The sequence below is a fragment of the Phoca vitulina genome, unplaced genomic scaffold, assembly GCF_004348235.1.
Source record: "Phoca vitulina isolate PV1807 unplaced genomic scaffold, GSC_HSeal_1.0 scaffold95, whole genome shotgun sequence".
Classification (NCBI taxonomy): domain Eukaryota; kingdom Metazoa; phylum Chordata; class Mammalia; order Carnivora; family Phocidae; genus Phoca; species Phoca vitulina.
In genome coordinates, this window is record NW_022589798.1 from 759,221 (window position 1) to 782,345 (window position 23,125).

Genomic DNA, 23,125 nt, shown 5'->3' on the forward strand with positions numbered 1-23,125 from the left:
GTGTGAGAAGTGTTTACGCTTCAGGAAGCTTTGCCTTTTTATATAAGAAGTAAAAACTCCTTGGACTTTCATGGCAAAATTCTATCAGACGTATTTCTCCCATTCAGTTTCCTTTGTGGTCTACTCTGACACTTAAAAAAAAACCAAACAGTTGGTTTCCCTTTCTGCCTCCTTTTTGTTTTCTAGTGCTTTTATTGCTTGGAACAGTATCCCCTTACTCCCCACCTCCCAGCTCCACCCTGTTTGGTTTACCAGGCTAACTACTTCATGGTTGTTCCAATAAGTTCATAATCCTGAAGGAATGAGGTTATGATCATGTGCCCTAAAACCAAACTGACTCCCTCTTCTACCATTTAATAATTGTATAAACTGTTGCCTTAGTTTCTACATCTGTAAGATGGGAGAGCAATGTTATTTAACCCATAGAGCTGTTCATAAGAGGAAGTTGGCTAATACAGCAGATGTATTAGTAAGCATTTAATGAAGCTTTAGTTAATTATTACGTGTTGCTTATATCTCTTTGTATACAGAGACACACACACACATACACACACACACACACTGATTTTCAATGTGTATTTTCCATCCCCTATTTAATTGTAAACTCTTTTTCCCCCAACTTTATTGAGGTGTAGTATATCTTTTGGGTATAAATGTGATGATTTAATAAGCATGTACATTGTGAAGTGATTACCACAATTGAGCTAATTAAACACATCCACACCTCACAGTTAACTGTGTGTGTGTGTGTGTGCTGAGAACACTTAAGATCTATTCTCTCAGCAAATTTCAAGTGTAGAATACAGTATTATTAACTATAGTCACCATACTATGTATTAGATCCCCAGAACTTAACTCACTTGATAACTGAAAGTTTCTCTCCTTTGACAAGCATCTTCTCATTCCCTTCTGGCAAGCACCATTTTACTTTCTGGTTCTATGAAGTTGGCTTTTTTAGATTCCACATATAAGTGAGATTATATGGTATTTGTCTTTCCGTGCCTGGCTTATTTCACTTAGCAAAATGTCCTCCGGATTATCCATGTTGCAAATAGCAGGATTTCCTCCCTTTTTTAAATGGCTGAATAATTTTGCATTGTGTGTCTGTGTGTGTATATAACACACTCATATGTACATATATATACCACAGTTTATTTATTTATCCACTGACCGACGTTTGGATTGTTTCCCATATCTTGCTTATTGTGAATAATGTTGCAGTAAACACAGGAGTTCATACATCTCTTTGAGATACTGATTTCATTCCTCTGGATATATACTCAGCAGTGGGATTGCTGGATTATAACACTAGTTCTATTTTCAATTTTTTGAGGATCCTCCATACTGTTTGCCATAGTGGGTGTACAAATTCACGTTCCTCCTGCCAGTGCACTAAGGTTCCCTTTTCTCCACATCCTTGCTAATATGTGCTCTCTCTTCTCTTTTTGGTAATAGCTATCCTATCTCATTGTGGTTTTGATTTGCATTTCCCTGATGATTAGTGAGGTTGAGCATCTTTTCTTATGTCTGTTTGCCATCTGTGTATCTTCTATGGAAAATGCCTATTCAGGTTCCTTTGCCCATTTTTTTTTTTTTAACATACACTGTCATATTAGTCTCAGGTGTACAATATATTAATTCAACAACTCTATACATTACTCATTGCTTTCTACAATAAGTGTCGTTACCATCTGTCGTCATACAATTTTATTACAGCATTGTTGATTGTATTCCCTATGCTGTACTTTTCATCTTTGCGATGTATTTATTTTATAACTGGAAGTTTTTGTCTCTTCAATCCCCTATATCTGTTTCACCATCCCCCCCCCCACCTGCCCTCTGGCAGCCACCCGTTTATTCTCTGTATTTAAGAGTTTGTTTGTTCATTTGTTTTTTTTAGATTCCATGTGCAGGGAAAGTCATATGGTATTTGTCCTTCTTTGTCTGACTTAGTTCACTTATCATAATGTCCTCAAATGGCAAGATCTCATTCCTTTTTATGGCTGAGTAATATTTCAGAGTGTGTGTGTGTTGTGTACACACCCCACATCTTCTTTATCCATTAATCTGTGGATGGACATTTGGGTTGCTTCCATATCTTGGCAGTTGTAAAGCTGCTGTAAATACAGGGGTGTGTATGTCTTTTGAAATTAGTATTTTCAGTTTCTCTGGGTCAATACCCAGTAGTGGAATTAACAGATCATGCGGTATTTCTGTTTTTAATTTTTTGCGGCACCTCCTTACTGTTTTCATACAGAAAGTATGTAGTGGCTGTGCCAATTTATATTCCTACCAACAGAACAGAAGGGTTCCTTTTTATCCGCATATTCACCAGCACTTGTTATTTGTCTTTTTGATTCCAGTCATTCTGACAGGTATAAAGTTATATCTCATTTTTTTGATTTGCATTTCTCTGATGATGAGTAATGTTGAACATCTTTTCATGTGTCTGTTGGCCATCTTTATGTCTTTAGAAAAATATGTATTTGGGCCCTCTCCCCATTTTTTATTTTTTTATTTTATTTTATTTTTTTTATTTTTTAAAGATTTTATTTATTCATTTGAGGCACAGAGATACAGAGAGAGAGCATGAGCAGGGGAGAGGCAGAGGGAGAGGGAGAAGCAGGCTCCCTGCTGAGCCAGGAGCCCGATGTGGGGCTCGATCCCAGGACCCTGGGATCATGACCTGAGCTGAAGGCAGACGCTTAACCATCTGAGCCACCCAGGCGCCCCTCTCCCCATTTTTTAATCAGTTTTTTTTGGTGTTGAGTTGTATAAGTTTTTTTTATGTATTTTGGATATTCACCCCTTATTGGATATGTCATTTGCTAATATCTTTTCCCATTCAGTAGGTTGCCTGTTCATTTTGTTGGTTTGCTTTGCCGTGCAAAAGCTTTTTATTTTGGTGTAGTCCCAATAGTTTATTCTTGCTTTTGTTTCCCTTGCCTGAGGAGACACATCTAAAAAAATGTTGCTGAGGCTGACATCAAAGAGATTACTACCTATGTTTTTTTCTAGGAGTTCTGTGGTTTCAGATGTTACATGTAGGTCTTTAATCCATTTTGAATATATTTTTGGGTATGGTGTGAGAAAGTGGTCCAGTTTCATTCTTTTGCATGTAGCTGTCCAGTTTTCTCAGCACCATTTATTAAAGAGACTGTCTTTTCCCCAGTCTTGCCTCCTTTTGTTATAGATTAATCAACCATATAAGCATGAGGTTATTTCTGGGCTCTCCATTCTGTTCTATTGATCTATGTGTTTTTTTGTTAGTACCATACTTTTTTGATTACTACAGCTTTGTAGTATATCTTGAAATCGGGGATTGTGATACCTCCAGTTTTCTCCTTTTTTTCTTAAGCTTGTTTTGGCTCTTTGGGTTCTCTCCTGGTTCCATACAAATTTTAGTATTATTTGTTCTAGTTCTATGAAAACTTGTGTTGAATCTGTAGATTGCTTAATTTTTTAATTGAGTTATTTGTGTTTTTGCTATTGAGTTGTATGAGTTAATTGTAAACTTTTTTAAAGATTTATTTATTTATTAGAGAGTGTGTGCGCATGTGTGAGTGGGGCTAGGGGCAGAGGGAGAGAGACTCCTCAAGCAGACTCCCCACTGAACACAGAGCCCAACATCGGGCTCGATCCCAGGACCCTGAGATAATGACCTGAGGCAAAATCAAGAGTTGGACATTCAACCAACTGAGCACCCAGGCGCCCCAATTGTAAACTACTTTTTTTTTTTTTTAAAGATTTTATTTATTTATTTTAGAGAGAGAGAGCTAGTGAGGAGGGGCAGAGGGAGAGGGAGAAAGAATCCAAAGCAGATTCCAATGCTGAGTGCAGAGCCTGATGTGGGAATCAGTCCCATGACCTTGAGACCAGGACCTGAGCAAAACCAAGAGTCAGATGCTTAAATGACTGAGCCACTCAGGCACCCTTGTAAACTTCTTAATAGCAAGGATCATGCTAATAATTCCTCACCTAAGCCAACTCCATAATTTTGGCATAGTGTGTAGACCATTATCTCTGATTCTGGGAGTGGAGCTTCATGATGTCATTTGAATGAGATGAGGATTTAGAAATCACCTCTTTTAAGACAATCTTGAAATGCTTCAATGAGGGCATAAAAATTATTGACACAAGCCTCTTCTTTATGTGTTGGATCAGTATAGCTTTATATTGTCCATGGGAAGAAAAATGTTTCTTGAGTAAATGAGTAAGACTTTGGAGAGAGGATGTATTTGAAAGGTATAAAGGCTTATTTTCAAGTAAGATCTAAATAGGAATGATTATCTGATCATAAATAAGAATATGAAAATACTAAATATGCTAATGCTCAGACATGACAGTAAAAAAACCTGCTTTTTTTTTTCAGTTATTTTAACATTTGAAAATTTGGCTACATCTAGAAAGGATTTATAATCTGGAAATTTGAATGAAAAGGCCTTAATAAAATATCTAGCCAAATGCTGTTACTTTAGAGATGGAGGGGCTGAAGTTTACATCTCTCACGTTACTCTAAATTTGTGTTTTAACTATATATTTTAGTTTATTTTTATAGTTATGGCAGTGAATGCAGTTTTAATTTTTTTCTGAAAAGCCTTTATAATTCGCCTCTAGGGGTATGTATATCTTTCTCACACAAACCAAATGCTGATTCTGTGAGGCTTCGTATCTACTCTTACATTGTATTCAAATTTTGTTTATATACTTAAGGATACTTTGATGTTCATATTTTTTCACTTAATCGGCATTAGGATATATGCAGAATTTGATCTGTGTTTACAGAGATGGACCAGCTTTTAATTGGTGGCATTTTTAAGAATACCTGGTTTTTATTCTGTACTTCCTAGGCTTTTATCCCCACTTCAGTGAAATTGAAAATCAGAATATAGCTGTTACGTGCATTTATTATTTAGTCATAAAGGTATTTGGAAAACTCACTAGTCTTTGTGTATTTAGTAAAGGGCATTCATTCCAAAATACACTAGACATAGTGAAATTAAGATGAGTATTTTCTATTTTCTAATAAGGCATTTTGGTTTCATTCAACATAGACTATACCCCATCCAACCGCACTTCTGTTAAAAAAAAAAAAACTTTTTAAAAATAAATTTTCTCTGTCACCCTTACTAATAATGTTATTAAGGATTCAGAATCACAATCTTAGACCTGCCACTTAATTAGATTAAACATTCTTGCTCAAAAGCCTTATTGTTCATCGTTTGTTCTGTCTTCAATTAAGTTTTTAAATTGGGCTTAAAGTTGCCTTTTTGTTGTTGTTTTAATTATAAAATACTCGTTGGGAGTTATTGGACATAAGTACTTTTCTCACATGATAGTCCAGCGTAGATATTCTGATTTGTATTGAACTGCTAGGATTGCAAAACTCTTTACTTTTATTGTACGTGTGGCTTATGAGTTTTTTCAACTTCGTCGCAATATAATTGAACTGCACTAAACTTCATATGTTTAAAGTGTGCTGTTTGGTCAGTTTTGATATACGCATGTACCTGTGAAACCATCACCTTTCCCCAAAGTTTCCTTGTGCCTCTTTGCACCTTTGTAATCTGTCCCTTCTTCTACTCCTGTTTCCTGGCAAGTACTGGTTGGTTTTCTGTCACTATAGATTAGTTTATATTTTCTAGAATTTTTACAAAAATGGAGTCATACAGTATATATATACCCCCTGGCTTTTTTTGCATAGCATAAAAATTTGACGTTCATGCATGTTAGGGCTTGTAGCACCAGTTGGTTCCTTTTTATTTCTAAGTAGTATAACAGATATGTCACTGCTTATTCATTCATCTGTTGATTGACTTTTGGGTTTCTAGTTCTGGCTCTTAAAAATCATGCTGATATGAATGCTTGTATAGAAATATTTGTGTGGGGGTGCCTGGGTGGCTTAGTCGTTAAGCGTCTGCCTTCAGCTCAGGTCATGGTCCCAGGGTCCTGGGATCGAGTCCCGCATCGGGCTCCCTGCTCGGTGGGAAGCCTGCTTCTCCCTCTCCCACTCCCCCTGCTTGTGTTCCCTCTCTCGCTGTATCTCTCTCTGTCAAATAAATAAAATCTTAAAAAAAAAAAAGGAAATATTTGTGTGGACATAAATTTTCATTTCTTTTAGCTAAATATTTAAGAGTGGCCAGATCCAATGGGATCTGTACAACTTTTTCTTTCTTTCTTAAGTAGGCTCCACACGCAGCGTGGAGCCCAACACCGGGCTTGAACTTATGGCCCTGAGATCAAGACCCGAGCTGAGATCAAGAGTCAGACATTTAGGGGCGCCTGGGTGGCTCAGTCGTTAAGTGTCTGCCTTCGGCTCAGCTCATGACCCCAGGGTCCTGGGATCGAGCCCCGCATCGGGCTTCCTGCTCAGCGGGGAGCCTGCTTCTCCCTCTCCCACTCCTCCTGCTTGTGTTCCCTCTCTCGCTGTGTCTCTCTCTGTCAAATAAATAAATAAAACCTTTAAAAAAAAAGAGAGTCGGACATTTAACCAACTGAGCCACCCAGGCACCGCTGTACAAGTTTCTAAGAAAACTACATTTTTTTCTGTGCAGTTGTAGCATCTTACATTCCTGTGGGCAGTACATGAGAATCCTTGCTAGGACTTGGTATGGTCAGTCTTTTTCATGTTTGCCATCCCAGTGGAAATACGGAGGCATATCATTGCAATTTAATTTCCCTAATGGCTCATAATGTTGAGCATCTTACCATGTGTTTATTGGCCATTTCTATAAGTTAATTTGTGAAGTGTCTGTTCATATCTTTTGACCATTTCCTCACTGAGTTGTCTGACTTTTTTTTTTTTTTTAAAGTTGAAAAAAGTGCCTATTTGGGAATAGCAAAATTGCAATTCAGGATAAGCAGGCTATGGTGAACATTAGGCAAATATGTCTTATTATTTTTAAGTTGTAAGAGTTCCTTATATATTCTGAATATAGTTTCTTTGTCTGATGATTGTGTTGCAGATGTTTTTTTCCTGCTTTATAGCTTTCCTTTTCGTCTTTGTAATGGGACTTTTTTTTTTTTAAGATTTTATTTATTTATTTGACAGAGAGAGAGAGAGAACGAGCACAAGCAGGGGGAGTGGCAGGCAGAGGCAGAGGGAGAAGCAGGCTCCCCACAGAGAAGGGGGAGCCCGATGTGGGACTCGATCCCAGGACTCCGGGATCATGACCTGAGCCAAAGGCAGTCGCTTAACCAACTGAGCCACCCAGGCGCCCTGTAATGGGACTTTTGAAGAGCTAACTTTTCATTTTGATGAAACCCAACCCCCCCCCTTTTGATAAATAAATCATGCTTATTTGTGTCCTAAGAAATTATTGTCTAGCCCAGGGTCATGAAGGTATTCTCCCATCTTTTAGAATTTTAATGTTAAACTATGTGGTTTTAAATTAGTTCAAATTTAAATTTTAAAATTTTGACCCATTTTGAGTTAATTTTTGTGTATGATACGAAGTTAGGATCAATGTTTTTTTTCTTTTTTTCCACATGGTATTCAGTTGATCCACTTCTGTTTGTCGAAAAGCCCTTTTTTCCCTCCAGTGATTTGCCTTTGTTACTTTACTAAAAATGAATTCACCAAGCATGTATAAGTCTATTTCTGAACTCTTGTTTTCTGCTCCATTGATCTGGTATGTCTCCCTTTACACCAGTTCCAAAGGTCTTGATTACTGTTGCTTCATAGTAAATCTTGAAATCAGGTAGGGTAAGTCCTCCAATTTTGTTCTTTTTAAAAACTGCTCTGGTTATTCTAGGTCCTTTGCATTTCCATGTAAATTTAATATGAGCTTATTTAGTTTCTACTAAAAAGCCTGCTGCAGTTTTGATTAGAATTGCATTGAATATACAGATCCATTTGGAGAGAATTGCAATTTTAAGAATATTGAATTTTCTAATCCATGAACTTAGTATATCTCTCCATTTATGTAGGTCTTCTTTAATTTCCCCCCGAGTATTTTATAGTGTTCAGTGTTAGAGGCCTTGGATGTCTTTTGGTTTTTTTTGTTTTTTAAGTAAGCTCTATGCCCAACGTGGGGCTTGAACTCAGGATCCTGAGATCAAGAGTTGCAAACTTTACAGACTGAGCCAGCCAGGCACCCCTGGATGTCTTTTTTTTTTTTAAGATTTTTTTTTTTATTTATTAGAGAGAGAGAGCACAATCAGGGGGAGCAGCAGGCAGAGGGAGAAGCAGGCTCTCTGCTGAGAAAGGAGCCCAATGCGGGACTCAATCCCAGGAACCTGGGATCATGACCTGAGCTGAAGGCAGACGCTTAACCGACTGAGCCACCCAGGCGCCCCCCTGGATGCCTTTGTTAAATTAATACCTAGGACTTTTACATTTTTTTGGCACTACTGTAAATGGAATTGTTTGTCTAATTTCACTTTCCAATTATTTGTTTCCAGTATATGAGAATTCAGTTGATTTTTAATATGTTATTAACCTTTTATCTTGCAATTTTGCTACATCACTTTGCAAAATCAGAATTTGGTAAATTTACTTACTATATTTAGTAGATTCCTTGGGTTTTTCTGTAAGTAGGGAGGGTTTTGTTCTTTTCTAATCTTTTAGCTATTATTTTGCTGTTTTTCTTACCTTATTTCAGTGGCCAGAACCTCTAGAACAGTGTTGAATAGGAGTGGTAAGAGCATATTTCTCTGCCTTCTTCCTATCTCATGGGGAGAAATTCAGTCTTAAACCATTAACTATGATGTTAGCTGTAGGTTTTCATAGATGCCCTGTATCTGAGGAAGTTTCCTACTAACCCTAATTATCTGTGAGTTTTTATCATTATTGGGTTTGAGTTTTTGTCAAAAACTTTTTCCCCCACATTTATTGAAATGATCATATTGGGGTTTCTTGCTTTATTCTTTTGATATGATAGATTACATTAAGTGGTTATCAAATGGTAAGCAAATCTTGCATTTCTGGGATAAACCCTACTTGGTCATGTTTTATTACCCTTTTTGTATATTATTAAGATTAAATTTTTAATATCTTCTGAAGGATTTTGGCATCTATATTCCTTCGGGTCTTATAATTTTGGGGGGCTAATATCTGTCAGTTATCAGCATTATTCTGGCTTCAAAACATGAGTTGGGCACTGATCCCTCTGTTATTTGAAAAAATTTGCATAGTTTCCTTGAATGTTTGATAGAATTCACCAGTTAAACCATCTGAGAATGCAGTTTTCTTTTTTGGGAAGGGTTCTATTAATAAAATCAGTTCCTTTAATCATAGGAATATATGGATACTCTATTTTTCGTTGAATCAATTTTAGTAAATTTTATTTTCCAAGAAATTTGTTCATCCACATTGTCAAATTTGTGGGCATAAAGTTGTTTTTAGTATTTCTTACCATTTTAATATGTTTAGGATTAGAGGTAATTCTGAGCTGATTTGTGTTCTCTGTCTCTTTTAATCAGTCTCAGAAAGGGTTTGTCATTTTTTTTTTCCCAAGGAACCAGATTTTGGTTTCATTAATTTTCTCTATTGTCTGTCTTTTAAAAAATTTCTTTTATATCTGCTCATATCTTTTATTATTTCCTTCCTTCTATTTGTTTACATTGCTTTTTTCCCCTCAGCTGTTATCTTCTTTAGTATTTAGACCCTTAAAATTTAATGTAATTATTGGTATGTTAGAATTAGATCTGCCATTTTATTGTTTGTTTTGTTGCCCTCTGTGTTTTTTATTCTTCTCTTTTCCTGCCTTTTAAAAAAAGTGAGTAGTTTTTAACATTCTGTTTTCATTTATCTATTGACTTTATGGCTATTCTCCTTTGTTTTTTATTTTTATTTTTCTAAGTAGTCATTCCGGGGATTAAATGTATTTATCTAACTTTCATAGTCTGCTTACAGGTAATATTATACTACTTCAGATAAAATGCAGAAGGCTTGCAACCACGTAAGTCCCTTACTCTTACCACACAGACTTTTCTATTAAAGTTGTCATAAATATTACATTTATATACATTGAAAGCCCTCCTGGACAGTATTACAATATTTGCTTTCAACAGTCTACATACCTTAAGGAGATTTATAGGAAAAATATAATTTTATATTTACCCAGCTATTTACCATTTCTGTTCCTCTTCCTTCATTCTTGAAGGTCTAAGTTTCTCTCTAAAATTTCCATTTCATTCTTTTTAAACTGGTTTTTTTCTTCTCTGCTGAGACCTTGTGTATTTTCAGTCATTTCATTTGTGTTTACCTTTGCTTCTTGGAACATAGGGATAATAGCTGTTCTAAAAAGTCTTTGTGATAATTTCAGTGTTTGTATCGTCTAGGATTTGGGATCTGTTGATTATGGGCTTTCCTTTCTTTGAGAATTTGTGAGATTTTCCTAGTTCTTTGTATGTCGAGTAATTTTGGATTACATCCTGGATATTGTGAATTTCATGTTAGGTTCTGTGCACTGTATTAATCCCCCGTGCAATGCCGGTGTTTGTTTAAGCAGGTCTTCATCCTGATTAGGTTCAAACTACAAGTTCTGTGTGCTGTGTGCACACAGAGGTTCCATTGTTAGATCAGTTTTCAAGACTTTTGCTGTGCTACTTTTGTTTTGTCCTGCAGCTCAGGTGTGAACCTGAGTCTTGTGGGAGTTCATTTATAGAATCACGTGATCCTTACATTCTCCTGCCCATAGCGGCCATTTTTATTACTTCCTTTGGCCAGAGACTGGGTTTCTGAGATCAGAGTTAGTTACTGTTTGCTCCTCTGCCTCACTGTGTAACTCCATGTCTGGGCCCACCCTTGGGCAGAGCTGCTAGGGAAGAGTGAACAAAAATGGGGGGAGCTTTTGACTCTCTTCTAAAATCTGTCTACTTTTCTTTTTACTGTCCTCAGGGAGTTGCTTTTTAAAGTTTTTGCCCAGTTTTTAGTTTTAAGTGGGACAGAGGGCCTGTAGTGGGCAGATACTATTTTAGCCAAACTAGAACTCTGGTTTTTGACATTTAGAAATCTTGGATATGTGGTATATTTTTTTTATAAATTATTTTATTTTTTCAAATTATAGTAATACATACAACCAATATATATAAAAGTAGGAACAAAATACCTTGAACCAAGATGTTATCACCATGGTTTGTCTATGTAGCATAGAACTGAAAAGCAGGTGGGATTGCAAAGTTTGGTCCATTTGCTTCATCTATGTGTTACTACCTGTGTCTGGGGTTCCCTAGGAACTGAGAAGAACCTATTTGTGAATGGCATTTGAAGGCCCTGTGGTTAAAAGAAATGTATGTGGGACTATTTCAATCTTATCCTTAAACCAGCATTTGGACTTTTGTGTTAGTAAATAAATCTGGAAGGTACATCTTCTTCATACCTCAAAGCGGCTTAGTTTTTATTAGGTCCATTCCTTACCAATATCCAGCTGAGACCAGTGACAATTAAGGAACAGGGGAAGAAAGAGACAGAAGGGCATTAGTTTTTAAGTGTAGGGCACAGGTTGGGGTTGCAGTGCATTCCCTTGTCACTAATGGATGTGAGATGAAGGGGAAGCAGAGAGGGAGGTTAGAAGGGTCAGGAGACAAATTTTGTCTAACGTTGCTTGTAATAGGTGAACGCTTTTGCAGAAGAGGTTCACAGAGGGTGGGGAATTATTTCCTGAATTCTAGGAAGGATGGTGAACAGCTAATACTTGTAAATGTTTTGCAAGGAGCTGCTGATGATGTTACAATATACTTTGGACCATAGGAGTTGTTCTACTTTGCCAGACTGTGACTCTCTCAAAATAGCTGTAAAATATTTAAAGTGAGGTATATAATTACTATATCTACAGAAAAGTGACAATAGTCTGTGCTTTCGTTATTATGGTTTAGTATTGATGATGCTAATTTCATAACCCGAATTGAGGAATATTTGATCTTTCTCTGTGGAATGGTTTTAGTAAAAGGAATTATTTGTTCCTTCAAACACACCCCTAAAATTATTTTTTCTTGGGATCTTTTTACTGTTAAATTTTTACATTTCCATTTATTTCTTGGTCTGTTAAGTGTATTATATACCTTTTTAAAAGATCATTGTGGAAATTTATAGTAAGGTAGAAATACATCTATTTTCTCTCGATTCTCTGTTGCATAGAATTATGCATAACATTTTCTTAAGCAAAAATTCTGAAGAAAATATGAGCAAATTGGACCTAGTTATGTAGTAAAAGAGTAGCATGCATATCTGAGTTGGGTTTATTACATAAATTCCAGGATAATTTGTATTAGGAAATCTATCACTATAATTTAGTATGCTACTTAAGAAAGAAATACATGGTCATCTTATTAAATACTCAAAAAAAAAAAAAAACCTCTGAACAGATTTAGCAGCCATTTCTAAATGAAAATTTTAAGTCAAATAAGAATAATAGGAAACTGCCTAAATGTGGTAAAAGCTATTTACCAAAACAAAACAGCAAATATAACTATTCATAACCTATTTCATGGGTTATGAAATACCAAAACCATCAGCATGACTGTCAAGGGCAATATAAAAGTTCCTGCTGTCCCGGCTATTATATAGCTTCGCTTTATTGGTTTGGGCACATAATGTAAGCTTAAATTCTTTATTCCCAGAGGATGTAGATCTAGAAAACCGGAAAGACTCATCTGAGAGACTTAGCACCAATAAGAAAATGTGGTAAAGTGGCTGGGTACCAAGAAGATCGGCAAATCAATTACTTTTCTTTATTTTGCAATAAATAGTAAAGAAGGGAAGTAGAACAGAACAGAATGTTTTTCTCATGTTATATATATATATGAAATAATTGCCTTACTATGGTTTTAAAAATAAGAGCTTACTGCTTTTGTAAAGCTCAACAAAAAACAGGTATGATCTGTCAGTTTAAAGAGCATTATGAAGATTAAGTGAGATGAAACACATTAAAATTTTCTGGAAAATTATCGGGGCGCCTGGGTGGCTCAGTCAGTTGAGCATCTGACTCTTTTTTTTTTTTTTAAAGATTTTATTCATTTATTTGAGAGAGAGAAAGTGAGAGAGAGCACAAGATGGGGGAGGGTCAGAGGGAGAAGCAGACTCTGCTGAGCAGGGAGCCCGATGCGGGACTCAATCCCAGGACTCCAGGATCATAACCTGAGCCGAAGGCAGCCGCTTAACTGACTGAGCCACCCAGGCGCCCTGAGCGTCTGACTCTTGATTTTGGCTCAGGTCATGATCTCAGGGTCCTGGGATTGAGCCCCGCGTCAGACTCCCTGCTCAGTGGGCTGTCTGCTTGTCCCTCTTCCTCTATTCCTCCTCCCACTCTCTTTCCTTCTCTCTCTCAAATAAATAAAATCTTAAAAAAAATTTTTTTGGAAAATTATCAAGCTTCCCTACACAGTGTATTGAGTGAGAAATAGTGGAAGAAGAGAATAGCAGTCATAGTTTCTAAAGAGAACTGGCAGGAAGAAGGAGCCTGCTTCAGAACTGGAGCCAGAACACCCCCCCCCCCCCGACACTTAAATATGGCTGCTTGACCACATGTGTTTTCTCTTCTTCTTCCATAAAGTCTGCAGTGGTCACACCAGAAGCATAGCAGATGTTAACTCACAGGGAGAAAGATAACAATGGATAAGACAGTGAGCAAAAGCTTTTAAGAATTTTCTAGAACCAGAGAGTGAACAGAATGGTAACTGAGTTCAGAGAAAGGTGCAACCTAGTGCCTACAGAGGGCGGATAAAGATGGAGGACAAGTCAGCTGGCCCCAGGAATGTCTTGACAGGCTTCAGAGTGTTTGGTGGCTGCCTAAGACAGAGGTCAGTTCTGCAGCTGAAATGGAAGTTCTTTAAAAATCTGTATCCAGATCTTTTGGGATGTCTTGTCCTGCATCCCCAGCAGACAGGTGACGTCTTCAGTCCTGTTTTTCCTAGAACCAGAGAGGCTGCTGACCAGAAGGGTGAAGCTTGGGGCTGAAGATAAAGGGCATATGTGTTAGCATATGTTTGGAAGTGTAGGCCCCTTCACGTCTTCCTTTCTTTTCCGTTCCTCCCCCAAAGCCAACACCCTCCTGTACACTTCTGTCTGGTAAAACCGAACGACTTCAGCGAAGAGACCTCTGCATACTGACGTTTGGAGTTCTCTTACTGAAATGTGACTGGGCACATCTGACCATTGTATGCAGAAGCCCATCTGTCAACAGACCTGGCACCCATGCCCATTTTTTTAGTGCCTTACTCTTAAATATGAAGAAGCAGCCAGGGATCACCAGATATCTGAGGAAAGCCTCAAAAGTGAGAGAGACCCAAAACAAACAATCAGCCAACAAACAAAAAAGAAATCAAATGAGAGACAGAAGAAAATGAAAGAGCAAAATACTCCCTTCTCACCCCCTTCCCCCAGTAAAAAAAATCAGGAGAGTAAAAGACGTTGTGTCCATTAAAAGAAAAGACAGGGCAGTAGGAATAAAGAGTTGAGAACAAGAAAGAGCTTTTGGAAGTTTAAAAATATGATAGTTGGGGGAAAAAAATCCACGGACAGATTGGAATATAAAATTGAAGAGTATTAGGGCAGGGGACTATCATTTTAAAAATCTGAACGTATCTAAATTGTTTAATGTATGAATATTTAGTACTCGTTTTTAACTACATGCATCTGCCATGTTGTTAAGCATAAGGATGATACTCATTATGGATTATTTTTGTTGGGGAAGAAGACAGGGTTGGTTTCACATCGGCTGTTCATGATTGGATTTTGGAGCGTTGGGTTTGTGTTTGGTATTCTGGACCTTAGTACAGTATACATGGTTACAACCTTTCGCAAAATTGGCAATGTTTTTCGTGGGTAGAACCCAGGCTGTGGGGTTTGCTGGCCCTGCTCAAATCCAGCCCTGCCACCAGATGTGTGGTATTGCTCCAATCACTTCATCTCTCTGATTCTCGTTTTCCTCTTCTGTAGTAAGAGGATGGAAATACCTGTGTGTCTCACCTGTATCATAGGGCTGTGACGATGAAGGGGTAAGAGCTATAAAGTACCTACAACAGTGTGCAGCGTGTACTATGTGCTCATTAAAAGAAGCCGCTGTTAAAACCACCAAGCAGATGGGCTGGTATGTGTAGATGGCGAAGAAAAGCATATATTTAAAGAGTAACAGAACAGTCGTGATGTAACAGGCTGTCCTGAGCTAATAGTGTCACTCACCAGACTGAAAGCCTCTTGTTTCCGGAGAGTCTTGCATCAGCATTCCCCAGTGCCTGTCATTGTACCTGGCGCTAGGACACTGCAGACAATGAATGAATGAACCCCTTGGTTGTAACTTTGATTTGTAGTGCTGTTCCCGAGCGCTGGTACTGCTCTCAGTTTCTGATCACTAAAGACAGCATGTTAGTGTGTTTATATGTATATAGGAAATGAAGTTTTCAGAAACTTAAATCTTGTATTTTAATTACAGGCGTCGATTAGCAAGGTAAAAGTGACAGAACCATGGCTCAGTTTCTAACACCTTTTGGAGGTAAGTTTTCAAAGATTTTCCTTTTTTAATGTATTCGAGACCTTTTTCTTTTTTCTTTTCTTTAAAGTAGGCTCCATGCCCAGTGACCCTGAGATCAAGAGTCACATGCTCTACCGACTGAGCCAGCCAGGTGCCCTGAGATCCTTTTTTTTTTTTTTTTTAAAGATTTTATTTATTTATTTGAGAGAGAGCAGAGCAGGAGGGAGGGGCAGAGAGAGAAGCAGACTCCCTGCTGAGCAAGGAGCCTGACTCAGGGCTCCATCCCAGGACCCCCTGGATCATGACCTGAGCCCAAGGCAGACGCTTAACTGACTGAGCCAGCCAGGCGCCCCTCTGAACCCTATTTTTAATATTGTTTCATCTGGATTCCTTGGAAGCAACTCCCAGGCATCATTTCATTTCACCCACAAATATTTTAGCGTGTGTTTCTGAAAGATGTGAACACTCTTAAAGACATAACTATGATACCGTTATCATACCTATAAAATTCACAGTCATTCCTTAATATCCTCAACTATCAAGTCAGTGTTAGAATTTCCCTGACAGTCTTCAGACCTTTTTTTGTTATGGTTTGTCGGTTCAATTCAGGGTCCAGACATTGCTCTCAGTTCATGTGTCTCCTGTGCCTTTCACTGTTTTCTCTTCACATTGTATTTGTTAAAGTGACTGAGTCATTTATTCTGTACTTTTCCCAAAGCCTGAATTGGAAGCAGGACATTTGTTTTACTTTATCTGCTTAAAACATATGAATCTGCATAAAATGGTTTTTTTCAGGTAATTTTTCCTAATATTATGATGAAAGTGTTAAAATACTAGTTTTGCTTACTGGCCAGGCTTTTGTTTTGTTTTGTTTTGTTTAAAGAGAGGATGCCATTATTATGGCTGCCTTTTGGCAACTGTCTGATCCAGTCATGAGGAGAGTGAGGCACAAATCACTACCCCTCTGGTCACATCTGTCAAAGTCCCTGTGGAATTCCAGCACAGAGCCCTGCAAACTTTTCACCACCATTAGCATTATTGTTTTATTTTTGTCCCTCTTCTTAGTTACTGAGCAGGTTTGTGTTCTGTTGTGTTTTTGCTGTTGCTTTAGTTTATAATTCTGGGGACGGATTTCAACAGGGCAGTAGAAGTTGCAGGATTATGAGGCCTCTGAGAAGGGATCATCTCTTTCGTTGGTCACTACGGTGTCTCCAATGTCTGACACAGTGACTGGCATGTAGGAGGCAGCCAGGAACTATGTTTCCAGCGACTGACTGGATCTCACTCTTCCTGTCACTGTCCGACTGGACAACATGGAGAGGGGAAGCACGACATTCAGACATTTTGCTTTTGTGCCGGTCACATTCGTATTTTGTATGAAACATACATATTGCCTGTTCCCACCTTTTTGGAGAGTATCTGAACTTTTGAAGGTCTTTCATCTATGTAATCTAAAATTATTTTGGATGACACTGAAGAGACCTAGGACGAAAGCGAGGAAGATCTCAGAAGTGAAGGGGCATCTGGTCCGTCTTAGAGCTGAAACTGAAGGAGAACCCAAATCCCATTCTCTTCAGTTTGCCTTTATCTTTTTCCAGGATACCCATTTTTAAACACATCTTTATTGAGGTATAGTTTACATACCATAAAATTCACCAGTTTTAACTGTACAATTCAGTGACTTTTAGTAACTTTACAGAGTTGAGTAATCACCACTACAATCCAGTATTTCAATATTTTTGTCACTCCAAAAAGATTTTCATGGAATCACTTGCGATACGAATTGTGAAACTCTGCTTCATTCCTGACTTTCTCCTGTGACATTTAAAGATTTATTTATTTTTATTTATTTGACAGAGAGAGACAGTGAGATAGGGAACACAAGCAGGCAGAGTGGGAGAGGGAGAAGCAGGCTTCCCGCTGAGCAGGGAGCCTGATGTGGGCCTCGATCCCAAGACCCTGGGATATGACCTGAGCCGAAGGCAGACGCTTAACGACTGAGCCACCCAGGCGCCCTCTCCTGTGACATTTAAAACACCTGAGAATGTAGTTTTAAATTGGATTGTTGCTTGAGTTTATGTAAATAAATGGCTGTTAACTTATGTCTCTATATAGTCCTGCTAGCTACAAGATTACGGGATAAGTTTTTCTAAAAAAAGAATTTGTGCCAGTATCTTTCTTATTTTGGCCTGTTTTACTTTTAATTTTCTAACTTATATGCATAACTTCCAAGGACAAACAGATGTTAATTAATCAAATAATTGATAACATAATGAAAGAATCTGGAAGTACTAGGGAGATAGTGCATGTGAGCACTTTGTTACTCTTTTTGCATTGAATAATTTTTCTTTTCTTTGGTTTATAGGCAGCCTGGATATCTGGGCCATAACTGTAGAAGAAAGAGCGAAGCATGATCAACAGTTCCATAGTTTAAAGCCGATATCTGGATTTATTACTGGTAATTGGAATCAGTATTTTTATATTTTTACTTATCAGTGGTGCATATATCTGTGGAAAATCCATTTTGCAAAGCTAAGGTGGGCACATATGACCCAGGTGGACATCTGGGCCTGTATTTTTTCAGTTGCTTTTCCTGTACTGCATTCAAACCTGTTTGCATCCCTTTATGGATGTCAAGCCACTTGTTGTGGGCATAACACTTATGGGAGTTGGTAAAGGTCAGTGGACCATATTCTTTAAGTAGTAAAGCGATGGACTATGGTCCTTGAGCTAAAATGCTTGTTTAATTCTGATCTTGAACTGGTTTGGGAAATATGAATAAATGAACAGATTCTGAATACTTAAAACAACAGAATTATTGTTCCTTTTGTACTTTGCATTTTCTTTTCTTTTTTAAGATTTATTTATTTATTTATTCATTTGAGAGAGAGAGAGAGAGCATGCGCATGAGGGAGGGACGGGGGACAGGAGGAGGGAGTGGGACAAATAGACTCTGTGCTGAGCACGGAGCCTGACGTGAGGGCTGATCCCAGGACCCCGAGATCGTGACTCCAGCTGAAAGCAAGAGTCGGTTGCTGAACTGCCTGAGGCCCCCAGGTGCCCCTGCCTTTTCTATTATCTTTTCTGTTGGGTTATCCTTCAGGAGATAGCTTTAGGAAAAATGGGATCTAGATTTCCCGGGGACTTGTTTGTGTGTGTGTGTATCACAGTTCTCTTTACATTATTAATTCTTAATTTTTTTTTTCAAAGATTTTTTTAATTTATTTTGACAGAGAGAGAGAAAGAGCACAAGCAGGGGGAGTGGGAGAGGGAGAAGCAGGCTCCCTGCTAAGCAGGGAGCCTGACGCGGAACTGGATCCCAGGACCCTAGGATCATGACCTGAGCCGAGGGCAGATGCTTAACCAACTGAGCCACCCAGGCACCCAATTCTTAATTGTTGCTGTGAATCTTGTAAACATTGTTACTTTTACCCCATAAATATAGCAGAAGCACTGACAATTTGAAGTGTAGATATTAAGAGTTGCAGAGAACTTAAAAAAGTAGAAGTGTGGGTCATCAGTTTCTTGAGGATTCCTATAGATGTGCTTTGTCATATGTATAGCTGTTCCCATGTTACTTAATAGCAGGTTAATTAAAGTGGACAGTCTACCCCTGCACTTGATAGGCCCTTTTTTGAATTTTTAAAGTGTTCTAAAGTCAGTGAATTCGTCAGTGAATCTGATGGATTCATTTTACTGTTGCTTACTTACCATTTGGCTCTTATCGTATATTTAAGTCTGTATTTGCAGAATTACTAGCCTCTTATTTTTGCAATTTTGCTGTAAGAATATATCTGTCAGCTGTTTCTTTTCTGAAACTTTTTCTATTTAATTTACAGGTGATCAAGCTAGAAACTTTTTTTTTCAATCTGGGTTACCTCAACCTGTTTTAGCACAGATATGGTAAGTTGGAACTTCACATAAGCAGAAGGAGGTAAAATAAAATATTCCAGTAATATGATTTCTTAAGATCTTGAAGGTGAACATAAATCTCTAGTCTGAAATACTCTACTACTTCTTACCAGAGAATACTTGTGAAAAGTATCTTTCAATGTTTCAAAATGAATCAGACAGTGTTCTGGTATATGATTGTACTTCACACCAGCAGTCAAGGTTGCTTTCAATGTGGAACATTAAAGAAAAAAAGAAAAAGTGGTGACATTTGTAGGGTAACACTGTCAAAAACCTGAATTTCCAGTGGAGAAATCTAAATTTTGATATTTTCTCATTAGTTTATTTTAGCTTCATCTACATCACCCATACTCATCTGAATGTCCCACATTTCTTGCTCTATAATGCAGTGGTTCTGTATCTTTGACCACAAGGTAAGGAAAATATTTGAGGGCTAGTAGTGAAACAGCCAGCAGAATAGTGAAATTAACTTGTATTTATTATAGTGTTGTATAAGGCAAATGCGTAATAAATAATGTTGAATTTCTTGATTAACTTGATTCCTTGATCACAAATAAGCATTCAGTCTTTTGAACCTACAGGAGAGAAAGGGACAATAAAAAAGAGTGGCAAATATTTTGGATTTTAGGTTTATGACTTCGGTCATGCCACGCTGAGGTCTCTTGCCAAGAAGTCACATTTTCCTCGCACCGTGCGTTTCTTGCAATTAATACTTCATTTCCAGGGTTTATTAGTGTTGTGCGGGCGGCTCGCTGTGTAGTAGAAGGAGGACAGGATTTGTGGTCACACACCTGTGTTTGAATCCCAGCTGCACTACATTCGGTCTTTATGATTTGAACATGTATTCATCCTCTCTAACCTCTGTTTTTTAATCTAGAAAATGGGCAGATGTATTTTCCTGACAAGTTTGTTGAAAAAATTGGCCGTATATAAAGGACTGTGTAAAAAACTGTATATAAATGACTTAGTGTGGGGCCCAGCATGTAATAGGCCAATAGGCCCTCAAAACAAAACCCAAAACGGTGCCTGCTGTCATCATCAGGGACTGGGTAGTCCCCATAACTAAATTGTCCAGCTAATTGCTTGTCCTCCGAAATGAATGACCTTTCTTTTTTTTTTTTTTTTTTTTTTAAAGATTTTATTTATTTATTTGACAGAGAGAGACACAGCGACAGAGGGAACACAAGCAGGGGGAGTGGGGGAGGGAGAAGCAGGCCCCCCGCGGAGCAGGGAGCCCAATGCGGGGCTCGATCCCAGGACCCTGGGATCATGACCTGAGCCGAAGGCAGACGCTTAACGACTGAGCCACCCAGGCGCCCCTGAATGACCTTTCTTAACAATTTAATGGAAATTAATAAAGATTGACATAGTCCCTGTGGCCTTCAAGCAGAGTCTACAGAATGTAGTCCAAGCTTGATTACCAATGTCAGTATGAAAATCATTTACCGTGTTCTGAATAGCAAAACTCTCATGGGAAATATATGTGTATATTTGTATATGGATAAATTTGAATTGAAACTAAATGATACCAGATTCCTGTGCTTTTTTTGGTGTCTGCTTTATGTTCTTTTTCCTGGTTGTCAGCATATTGGCTGCCAGACCATCTCTTCCGATTGGTGAGCCTCCTCCTATGATGCCCTTCTAGCTCTTACTTCTGATCCACTTTGAGCTGCGAAAGTCACATAACCAAGGTTTTTGGAATGGCTTTTAAAATAAAGTAAAAGGTAGGGGCGCCTGGGTGGCTCAGTCGTTAAGCGTCTGCCTTCGGCTCAGGTCGTGATCCCAGGGTCCTGGGATCGAGCCCCGCATCGGGCTCCCTGCTCCGTGGGAAGCCTGCTTCTCCCTCTCCCACTCCCCCTACTTTTGTTCCCTCTCTCACTATGTCTCTCTCTATCAAATAAATAAAATCTTAAAAAAAAATAAATAAATAAAGTAAAAGTTTTGCCAAGGGGTGGGGAGGTGGAGGAGAGAGCAAGAACTCATGCTCATGTGAGCACAGGGGCACTGACCTGGCAGTTAAGTGCCTGAGTTTAAATTCGAGAGACATGTGACATCTGTGTTAAGTGTAAGATTTCTTTTGCTTTGTGTTCTGGTATATGATTGTACTTCACACCAGCAGTCAAGGTTGCTTACTACAACCTTCCTTTCTCAGGCATAACTTCTTCCATTGAATTCTTTTAGGTCATATTCCCAATTTATGAATGTTCATTCAGGAAGCAGTTTTATGATGTGTATGTGCTGCAGGAAAATCTCTCATTACATTTATTCATGCAACAGTGGAAAAATATTTATTGCATGTCTTCTATGGGTCAGTGACTATTGTAGGTGCTTGGGATGCAGCAGTGAACAGAATAGACAAAATCCATGCTTTCATAGAAATTGCAGTCTGGTGAAAGGATATAGTTAATAGTATAAAAATTGTCACATGATAGTAAGCATAGTGAAGAAAAATAAAGTATCATCTAGTAAATTTCACTTTGTTTCAGTTAAGACAGTTGTCAGCTTTCCAAACTGTTTTTAGCTAAGCATATTAAGGTCATTTTTCCAACTTATTATTTTTATAGTGAAAATTTTTATTAACAACAAAGATGAGGAATTGGCAGTCTTGCTTGAGTCAAAACTGTTCTTTATCTTTAATTTTTTCTGACATTTTCTTAAATAAATTTGTGATGGCGTGTTTTCCTTTTATCAAGAATTGTTATTGCGGGGAGGGAAGCACACCTCTAAGTATCTTTTCCCAAAAGAAATATCTTTGAGGAGTCATAGATTTCATGAACCACAGATGTCCTGCTAAGATGATGGAATAGTGTAGTGCAAATTATGAGTAAGATCTGTCTTTCAGCACTACCTCTGATACTTACTCACTTAGTACCCTGAGCAATACCTGACTTCTTCAGAGTTAGCCCTGAGAGAGAAGGCAGGAGCCAGAGATATGATCGCAAATACGAGAACAGCTTGGTGGTCTGTTCAAGGGTGGGGCGTGGAGGGCAGGGCCGACAGCTTAGTGTAACAGCTAGTTCCTTAGGACACTTCTGTGTATATGCCAGAAGAACCTTTTTTAAAAAAATTTTTTATTGTTATGTTAATCACCATACATTACATCATTAGTTTTTTTTTTTTTTTTTAAAGATTTTATTTATTTATTTGAGAGAGAGAATGAGAGACAGAGAGCATGAGAGGGAGGAGGGTCAGAGGGAGAAGCAGACTCCCTGCCGAGCAGGGAGCCCGATGCGGGACTCGATCCCGGGACTCCAGGATCATGACCTGAGCCGAAGGCAGTCGCTTAACCAACTGAGCCACCCAGGCGCCCACATCATTAGTTTTTGATGTAGTGTTCCATGATTCATTGTTTGTGAGAAGAACCTTTTTTAAATGTATAAATAATAACAGCTGATCCAGTGAAATGGTTTTCACTCCCTGTCTCTGTGCTAATCTTGTGTTCTCTTACGGTTTTTCTGGTGGGGTCCCAGGAAAGGCCAGTGCCGCTTTTGGTAGAAAGAGGAGTGGGTTTGAGTCTGAAGGTTTGGGGAGTCCCTTTGTCAGTCATGTGGGGTAGGAGAAAATTTGGGATTGAGAGTTAGAAACTATAATAGTGGGCGCCTGGGTGGCTCGGTCGTTAAGTGTCTGCTCGGGTCATGATCCCAAGGATCATGGGATTGAGCCCCACATCAGGTTCCCTCCTCAGGGGGAAGCCTGCTTCTCCCTCTCCGACTCCCGCTGCTTGTGTTCCTGCTCTCGCTGTCTCTGTCTCTGTCAAATAAATAAATAAAATCTTTAAAAAAAAAAAAAAAGAAACTATA

At 38.3% G+C, this 23,125-nt stretch overlaps 1 protein-coding gene across 3 annotated transcripts in view; it reads left to right on the forward strand.

Annotated features, from left to right (window-relative positions):
• Positions 1–23,125, forward strand: part of ITSN1 (intersectin 1) — a 215,823-nt gene that overhangs the window by 51,047 nt on the left and 141,651 nt on the right. For all 3 annotated transcript variants that reach the window (XM_032396958.1, XM_032396959.1, XM_032396960.1), the window contains exons 2-4: positions 15,375–15,434; positions 17,779–17,871; positions 19,253–19,316. In XM_032396958.1, coding sequence (XP_032252849.1) covers positions 15,407–15,434; positions 17,779–17,871; positions 19,253–19,316 — 185 coding nt within the window. In that variant the 5' untranslated portion in view covers positions 15,375–15,406. The remainder of the gene's footprint in view (positions 1–15,374; positions 15,435–17,778; positions 17,872–19,252; positions 19,317–23,125) is intronic.